General features: G+C 31.9%; 2 protein-coding genes across 3 annotated transcripts in view; one reads left to right on the top strand and one right to left on the bottom strand.

The window, feature by feature from the left end:
• LOC117172155 (adenylosuccinate lyase) overlaps positions 1-9,591 on the bottom strand; it is a 64,766-nt gene that overhangs the window by 52,304 nt on the left and 2,871 nt on the right. The window lies entirely within an intron of this gene.
• On the top strand, positions 850-2,282 carry LOC117172158. Its single transcript, XM_033359964.1, has 3 exons — positions 850-1,049; positions 1,399-1,554; positions 1,944-2,282. Exons 1-3 carry the CDS (start codon positions 883-885, stop codon positions 1,948-1,950), a joined length of 330 nt encoding a protein of 109 aa, XP_033215855.1. The 5' UTR covers positions 850-882; the 3' UTR covers positions 1,951-2,282.

The following is a 9,591-nucleotide window of genomic DNA, read 5'->3' on the forward strand; positions in this document are numbered from 1 at the left end:
TAACTTATGAGACTGAAGAATATGGACTGTCTCAAAGAATAGAGCGAGCCTTTATATAGCTGTAGAGTAGAGTAGGGATGGGTCAAAGTACAATGTGTAACACCGAAGATGATTATTTTTTCTATATTATATCTTGTATTGACGACAGTATTTGTCTTCGTGATTACTTTAGATATTATCAGTCAATTCGAGAACATTAGCCTGATGAACACCGCAGTACGAATGACTTGTCTAAATTATCGAATAAATATTGATAGAATTGGTAGTTTATAATTGAAAATGTGAGTTATACACAAGCTAATGATTCTTGAAACGTTCTAGATGGTTGGGTTTAGTTTTGTGTGCTTTCTAATTTTTACAATAACAGCAATTATAATGATTTTTTATATAATTGAAGTTGATAAGCATTGGATCGTCATGATGCTGTTTACACTCTGCGCGGTAACAAAGATTCTTTTTCTGATAGACTTGCTATTGTATTTTAGGTTTGTTTCTATCGAATTCGAAAATTTCACTCGAATCTGATTTAAAAATGGTCTAATTTTCAGTGCGTTTTTCAGTTTTTGGCGAGAAAAGTATATAAGAAATAAAAAATGTTATCCTAGTTTTGTTGAGGAACATCAACATCCGGAAACAGATAGTTTGTATCTTTCAAAAAAAAAATAAATAAGAAAGAGTACACAGTAAGTTTAAGAACACGGGCTTGATAGAAAAACTATCTTCCTTTTTGAAAATTTTGATTTTAGATTTCATTGAATATTATACAATTTGAAAAATGTATTAAGTTGCAAACGTAATTTTGAATATAATAAAATATATTTTTGTGAAATATATATTTTACAGGTATGTAAGTGCGATTTATCAACAAGTATAAGTGACGTAATGCAACCAGTAATCTGTCAAGAACCATATAATAAACATATCTATAGAAAAATCGGTATTGGGCAACGAAAAGAGTATGTAGATTGTTCTGACAACACTCCATCAACGATGCACGACACTGTTCAAGTAGAAACCGAACCAAAAACATTCTCGTTGCAGAATGTCAGGTAAGATTTTTATAAAAATTATTACGTAACTTTATATTTCCTCAGGATTGAAGGTTATTCAAAACAAGTTATATTTTTCTTAGACTCATAGACGTGAATTGAAGGAAACTCCTGTTTAAACTTTACATCAAAGAGAACAAAACAATCTTAAAATAGAACCACGTTCATGTATATTTCCAACAACAACTATGCGTCCTGCTATTCTTCAACTTATGAGAAGAGGAATGGCAGCACAGTGTTTTGGAATGTAATTTTGACAAGATCATAATTATTATTAAAAGTTTTATATTAGCATCTGGAGGGAAATTATCTTTCATTTATTAAAATATTATATAAAATTAACTTTCAGTTGTAGATGTGGAGAAGGAACAATGTTACATGAACAGCAACAAAAACAGCATTTTCATATTCAGCTTCTTCAATCGTTGAATGAAACGCCCATAGGATTGATGAAAAATGAAAACAGAGGATCAGATGAGGCGACGTGGAAAGCGAACTGTTCTAAGTAAGAAAACAATATTTATCTAATTTTGAGGTTTCACTGAAAAAACAAAAGATACAATGGAATCTAGATAAATTTTGGGACGGTTAAAAATCTAAATTCTTTGGCCGAAAGTTTCACCGAGGTAGGAAGAGTAATTCTGACGTTATCCACTATGTCACGCCAGATGCGTCAAGTAAAAAATTAGTGAACAAATTAAAGTAGGGCGTAGAACCGGTCAATAGAAAAATTAATTAAGCATGGTTCTTGCTTATAAATCTTCTCTGAAATACACTCAACTGCCGATACTATCACGGTTTCGGGCATGGCTAGCAGTGGCCTTCAACATAAATCGAGGGAATTCAAACGTAAATAGCTGGACCGCATGAACCATTTATGCTGTATTTTGACAGGTTCTAGCAGCTGACGTAACTAACGCGCTAAAAGTACTGCCCTTTTGATGTTAAATTCTATGGACAGCGTAAACTGAGGGTGCTTATATCGGGAGTTGGATGTAGCTTAGACTATGGTAAAAAAAGCACAAATTATTTTACATCACTTAGTAAAAAGCAACTGACACACGTGGAATCATCATTTTGCTCCAGTATAATTAACTCAACGACGGTAGACAACGATGGCATCGTGATTCTCGCTGCTTTTCGAATAAAAGTGAGAGATTATGAGGCGAGAGATTACCGAGGGAAAGTTAAAAACGAAATCTTTCACCTGGAATCGATGTATACTTTATCTTTTGTTTTTTCTGAGTTAGTATTATAATAAACCAGCTTAGATTTAAGTTTAGAAAAATCTGTTAAGATTTTTAAAAGAATATAATTTAAATTGATCTCCATACATTTTTATCGGTAATAACATTAAATTAAATCTTCATAAATCATGCAGGATTTAATGCAAGACATTTGATTGTAATTTCGTTCTGCTTACGAATTAAAAATTTTCTTCAAAAATAAAATTTCGTTTAAAAATCAAAATAGTATTTTTCTGCATAACTAGACTTTTCATACTTTTTAAGTCTTGAAGTTTTTTATTGACGTTCCTTCATTAAAAGAAAAAAGAAAATTTTCTTTTAATCTTTCATGGTGATTTCATGGAAAATCTGGATGAATGTTGATTATCCAATAAAGATGTTGGAATGGAAAAGTGAAAAATCCTTCTTAAAATTATTTTTCTTCACAATCGATTAATTTACTAAAATCCGACATTTTATCTTTCACTTCGGATAACCTACGGAACAATCGGAATACTCAAACCTCTCTGAACGAAATGAGTGAAAAAGAATTGTACACGAACGAAAAAGATATCCCCGATAAAACTGTAGATTATGAAACAAAAAAATCCCTAATTTGAAAACGAAAAATATTTCTGATGAAGTACTAGAATCTTTATGCAAAGCAGAATTACTGAGCGATGAAAACTTTGCTCTGAGACAGAAAATAATCCGAATGTCTCAAGAAGCAATAAACAGAGCTGAAAAAACTGTCTCTGCTCCTGGAAGTTATAACAAACCACATAAAAAGTCAACTTAATATATTATTGACCGATTCCTTTTCAAATCAGACAGGGTTTTACACTCGGAATCGCAGAATCTCTTGGGTATAAAATATGTTGCTTTTTAGAGGAAATTAGGCGACACGTATTTTCCGACTTGCAAACAAAAAAATTGTATAAAGAGTGAAGCCTATTTGAAGTTTGTTCTTTGTTTTTCAAAAAAAAAACACACTTTTCAACTTGTACTTTGATAATGAAGATAAAAATAGAAGATACATAATGAAAAAAAAATTAAATTATTAGGAGAAAAAAATCTTCCGGTGTCAAAAATGCTTTAGCCAGCATAATGCTGATAAGATATCTTAATTTGATCAGTAGGAACGTTTAAAAAATGTTCAGAAGAATAAAAATGGTGAGGTTTTCCAGGACATTTATTTTTGTCCATGCTTTCAAAATTTGATGGAAAAAAAATAAAAAAGATTTTCTTGAAAACACCTCCTTGATATTCTTGAAATTATTTTTGAAACGTTTCTACTGATAGATAAAAGGCATCTTATCAGCAACACGCGGGCTAAACCATTTTTAAGATCAAGACAATTTTTTTCTGAAAAATGTAATTTTTGAATTTTTCTCGTAAACTGAAAAATATTGCAAGAGTACAACTTTGGTAAAAATTTGGCAACAAATTTAAAGGTAGGTTTTCTGAGAAAATGGATTTTTAATTTAACGCTATTAGAATCAAAAAGAAATGAATAAATATCTCAATTAGGTCAAAAGTTACAGAGGTTTGAAGAAAAAAAATGTCGGTTTTTTTTTAAAAACAATGCAAAAACTTCAAATACGCATAACTTCTTAGAAAACTTTTTCTTTGCAAATCTGAAAAATGCGTAGCGCTTGATTTTCTCGAAAAAACAAAGGATTTGGTCCCCGAGAGATTCTGGGATTTCGAGTGCAGAAGCCTGCCTGATTTGAAATGGATTTGGTTTCTGTATTTTTTATAAATATGTATTTAAAAAATATGCCAGCTCTGCGGGCACATTCTCACTGCGCGCGGCTCGCTTCGCTCGCCAGCTTGAAACAACAGCTTTTTAAAACTAAAGGTCAAAGTATCGACAACAGTAATTTGGTCATTGTGAATTCTCTTTCGTGAAAGCTCCTTTGGCTGCAACGAGCACATTCACATCACGTACGCCGTGATTCGCACTCGAGTTTGTCCCTGAATTTGTATATCATTTCCACAAATATATATTATTACAATTCATAACACGTGTGTATATTAAAACAGACGTAGTTTCATTGTCTCGCTTAAAAAATGTGCATTCTTTAAAAAAAACTTTTGTTTTCAAACATTTTATTGAAACTTCTGTAATTTTTGCATAAACTGAATTTGCTCATTTCCAATGTTATTTTTACGATGTAAACGTTACACAGGCGGACTACAAGTTCACTAAACTTCAGCAGCTTTGTATTAGATGGTAGTGCATATGGTCTCATTTTCCCATTCCCTGACCTCCTTTAGGTACGAAAAATACATTTATATATTTGAGAATGTTTAAAATACTGTGAAATCGTTGAATAAAAAATGCATTTTTTGATTTTCCATAATTTTTTATTCTGTTAAAATTTGAATTTTGAATTTTTCCAAAATATTCATAAAGTGGTTATGACAATCTTTTGGGGCATTCAAAAATCAACATTTTTTTCTCTTGACTTTTCGTCATATCGTGCGTTATTTTGGTTAGAATGTTCAATTTTCTTTTTTTTTGTAAATGTATTGTGCTGACAGACAGACATACAGACGTATTCGTAAAAATATGTTTTTCGGATACAGGGGGTCTAAAAAAAGCGGGCATTTGACAAAAACTGGGGGGGGGGGTGTGGTCATATTTTACACAAACCTAATGCCTTCTCTGATGAGAATGTAAAAATTAATTAATTTGTCATTAATAATTTTTTAATAGTTCTGTTTTTTGCCTTAATAGTAAAAAAAAAGCATTAAAAGCATCAAAAAATTAACTGTTTTGAAACCAGACACGCGAGCCGAAAAAGAAATCAATTGACAAAAGTTGTGATGAGAATGAGCACTCGCAGCGGGCAGATTGTTTTAAGATTATTAATTATGTTTTTAACGATTAAAAGAAAAACTACGCATCCTATCAAAAAGTGAATTGTAACAAACTTGTAGATCTATTTTAAATTATGCACCATTTTTATACTCTTATCTTTTTCCGAATTTTGCATAGTTTAATCAAAAAATTTAATTTTTGATTTTCCATTATTTTTTATACTGGCGAAATTTGAATTTTCGATTTTTAAAGAAAATTAAAAAAGTTCTTATGATAATCTTGTAGATCATTTAAAAAGCAACATTTTTGTTCGGTTGGCTTTTTCTTGTCGTGCGTTATTTGGCTTAAAATGTTCATTTTCGTGTTTTTTTTATTTATTTTATAAATGCCATAACTCTGGTATTTTTTGGTTTTATGGAAAAGGCATAAGGATAAGCTGTTCGTTTTTTAATACTATGAACACTCATACAGAGAATTTTTTAATTAAAAAAAAAAATTGGCCTCAAAAATATTCAAAATGCGCTCATTTCTTGACATTTATTCAAATGTATCGTGCTCACAGACAAACATACAAACATAAAATAATGATTTAAAAGAATATAAGAAATACACAGTAAATTAGTTTTTCCTTCTGTATTTTTAATTTTTGTAATCATATTTGTTCTTGGCAGCTTAGAAGTTCCCCAAAAAACTTGTCCGATACTAAGCTCATCGGCACCAAAATGTGATCTCTTTTACAGAAAAATAAAGTCGAACCTTTTAATTTTGTTCTAAAACTTCGACTACCCCTGGAAAATTATACGACTGAGACTAGAATAATTGGAACTAGTGGGCAAGAGGACAATTGTACAAATGTAAAAGAATCTTCAGGTCTGGTAAAGAAAATAAATTTATTTAGATTTTTTAAAGATAATAAAAAAACGAAGGTATGAACAATGGATTAAAAATCATAGGTATCAATCAGTTCTTCAATAATCAAAATTAGTCTATCTTCTCTCAGGTTGCAACGAGTAAAAATGAAAATGAGTTTTCTGAATCCCAAAAAAGGTGTACTTGCATTGCACGATCAAAAATAACAAAAAGATCAAATTAATTCCTTTATTACAATGTGGTACAGTCGACGCTATTTACCTTGCCGCTTTCCCTAACTGTCGGTCGAGCTCTTCCCCTACTACGACCGCGATGGCTCGACATCCAAGAATTGTTGCGCTTGCTATTTACGTTGCCGTCAATGTTTTAGGTCTCTTAAGGGCATGTGACGCAACTAAATACCTATATTCCCGAACCCACTTTATCAGTACACTGAATGTTTTTTTGAACCTAAGAACTTTTTTTGTAAATAAAATATCGAGCTGAAACTTTAGAAAATGTATTACAGTATAATAAAGTACGTTTAGGTACTGCATTATGGTAGGAACTTCACTGAAAATTATTTTATCTTTTTTCTGAACCTCGACATTTTTTTAACGTTCGAACTTTTTTTATACATAAAATATCGGTCTCAAACTTTGAGAAATGGAAGAGCCGAAAGAAAACTACGTTTAAGTACAAATCTTAATAATAAAAGATAAAAAAAAAATTTCAACTATCAATTCCATCGGCATCAGTCGGTAACGTTGTACACGAAAATACGAATCCTGGCAGTAAGAAAAATTATTCTGTTCGAAACCCAAGATAAAATTCAATTGTTAATATTAAAAAATTTAAGTAACAATATAATAAAAACAACTGTAATTCGTAAGATTAAGTTTACTGCACTACTTGTAATACACAAGGTTTATTATAATAACCAATATTGGTAATTCGTCATTAATTTAGGTATATGCAGCTAAAATTGTCACTTTGACATGGGCACTATGCAAGAATGTAATGCTAATTTAATGACAATTTAAGACGCAAGAAAAAAATATTTTTGGTCGATTATTGAAATATTTGGCTCAAAATTCATCTATTGTTTAACAAATTAATTTTCTTGTTAACAATTAATTTTTGTAAGTAAATTGTTTATTATTTCAGCTGATAATTCAACTTACGTTTCAGCACTCAGAGTCTGAAAAGCTTAAATTTGATCTGTCTGTATGTATGTACGATTCAAATGAATGTCGTAGCCATGTCTACTTTTGAAGGAATTGGTCCAATCGAGTCAGTCTTTGATACGTTTTTTAACGGTTTGTCACAGATAGGTAAAAGACTGGAAAATTATACAAATAAAATTTTCTATTTACATGAAAATTAGAAAAGTTATATGCTTTTCAAAATGTTGAACATGTTCAAAAAATGGAAAAAAAAATATTTTTCTGATAGATTAGGAAATTTCATTCAAAAAGCTTGTTCAAAATTTGAAACAAATTTTTTTAATGAGTTTTACAATTGTTTATCAAATTTTCTAGTGCAAGAAAAAAATACTTTTATATAATATTTTGAAAGTTTTCATAAATGGAAAAAAAAATATTTTTCAATAGATTGAGAAATATCAATCCAAATTTCGACTATACATAAAATATATTTCAAAGCTGTTCTCATTAAATTGGTAAATTAGAACAAAATTCAAAAAGTTAAATCAGAAAAAGAGAAGAAAGGGGATGTGGTTGGCTGCCTTCTCATTTTTCTTTCCTTCTTTTTGTTTATTTTTGTCCGAAATTTTTTTTTTTTAGATTACAATAGAATTTTTCTTCTGTTTATTCTTTGTTACCCACATTTGGTTGTTGGATTCTTGTTTTTAACAGAAGTTTGCATCCATTTTATTATTGGAGGTTAAATAGGATTTTTAATTTGGATTTTAATCTAATTTAAATTTCTTACATTTTAAGTTAAATCATTTTCAAAAATATGTAATTTTTGTTTTTAAGAGATCAGTAGAACGTTATTTTTAAAAGATTTCAAAAATATTTACAAATTATTTCGAAGAACTTTTTCAAATGGACACAAATTGAAAATATTCTGCATTAAATTGTTTGATGTTATTAATGTTATGTTATTTATTTATGACTCAAAATCCTTAGAAATTTAAATTACATTTACAATAATTATTATATTAAAAAGAATGTAGTTGATGTGTATGAATTGCAAGTACGAAACCAAGCGCGAAGCCCGAGAGGGTACCTGCGCGCCATTTGCGCGCTCAAACTTGGAGTGTAGCGCGCAACGAGACTGCGCCCGTGCAACGGACATACTTTTGTTGTTAAAAATACTTATTTTTGGGTTTAAATCAATTGAAAGCAGCTAAAAATTTAATTATTTTCTTGAAAATTCGCTATTTTTTATTGAAAATTGTTTTTCCCTGGTTAAAAATGTAACTATTTGGTAGAAAATAAATTTCTTTTAACTGAAAATTTAACTATTTGACTTGAATATTTACCTTTTTTATTAAAGAATTAACTACTTTGTTGGGAAATAATTCTTTTTAGTTGAAAATTCACCTCTTGGGAACAACAATGACAACACCAAACTTAGTTGTAGTAAGTGCGGTTCAAAGCGACAGAACGCGCAGGGCTCCCGACAATGGGTCGGTCGACAATACCGGCCAATCTAGAGCTGGGGGAGCCAATGAAAATGGATTCAATGCGATGGATCGGCGGGATCTCGCGACCTTTAGGTGGACAGAGCGACTGAATCACGATTTGCTAGAGTGCTACGATACGAGTGTGGCCCCTGAACGGGATTACATGGCACGGCTGCATGCTCTGTGGTGCTAGAAACAACCGGAGCTATCGCACTTTTCGCAGCAACGTCTGCGAAACCATGCTGAACTAATCCGTAAAAGGGACTATGTAAGCGGAACGCCTACTCTACCACAGCTAGAACAAGCCGGCAACAGAGAAAAAAAGGCGACACTAAGACCAAACCGCGGGCTGGCAACCAATAGATGAAGAGCGATGCTTTACGGCCCGGAGAAACATCAACACCAAGGTTTCTCTCAAGCCTAAAGATCTGGCTGAAATGGATGACGAGCTTCATGGACATTTTTCCGGAGAATCCTACCTCTGGGCTATCAATTATTGTGTGTATAATGCAGCGAGAGCTTTGGCCGATGCGAACCGTAAAACAAAACCAACGGTTGATCATAAGACCAAAAGACGAATGCATCAACTTGCCATAAAGATAGGCTGGGCAAGACAGTACGCGTCATGCATTCAGTATGTGATTGACTACATCACATCTGGCAGGAATTTTATCGCCAACGTTCGAAAGTTCGCGCGCGAACTCCGGACCCGTTATCACACACTTAACAAGTCAAAGCAGCTATCTGACGCTAAGAGAAGTCTAGAGCGTAGGGAGAGGTGGGACAGAGAAAATCAACAGTTTCTCTCTGACCCATCTCGACTCTTCCAAGACCCTCCAGTTACTGTCGAACACTCACCCAAACCAGAGGAGGTCAAAGTATTTCGGAGAGAAGTCTACGAAGTTCAGTATAGACTGGACGAAGACTCAGAAAATATAAATAGCTTCAAGGAGTTATGTGTTGCCCTCATAACACCTGATAAAGAAT

This window comes from Belonocnema kinseyi, chromosome 4 (genome assembly GCF_010883055.1).
Source record: "Belonocnema kinseyi isolate 2016_QV_RU_SX_M_011 chromosome 4, B_treatae_v1, whole genome shotgun sequence".
Taxonomy (NCBI): domain Eukaryota; kingdom Metazoa; phylum Arthropoda; class Insecta; order Hymenoptera; family Cynipidae; genus Belonocnema; species Belonocnema kinseyi.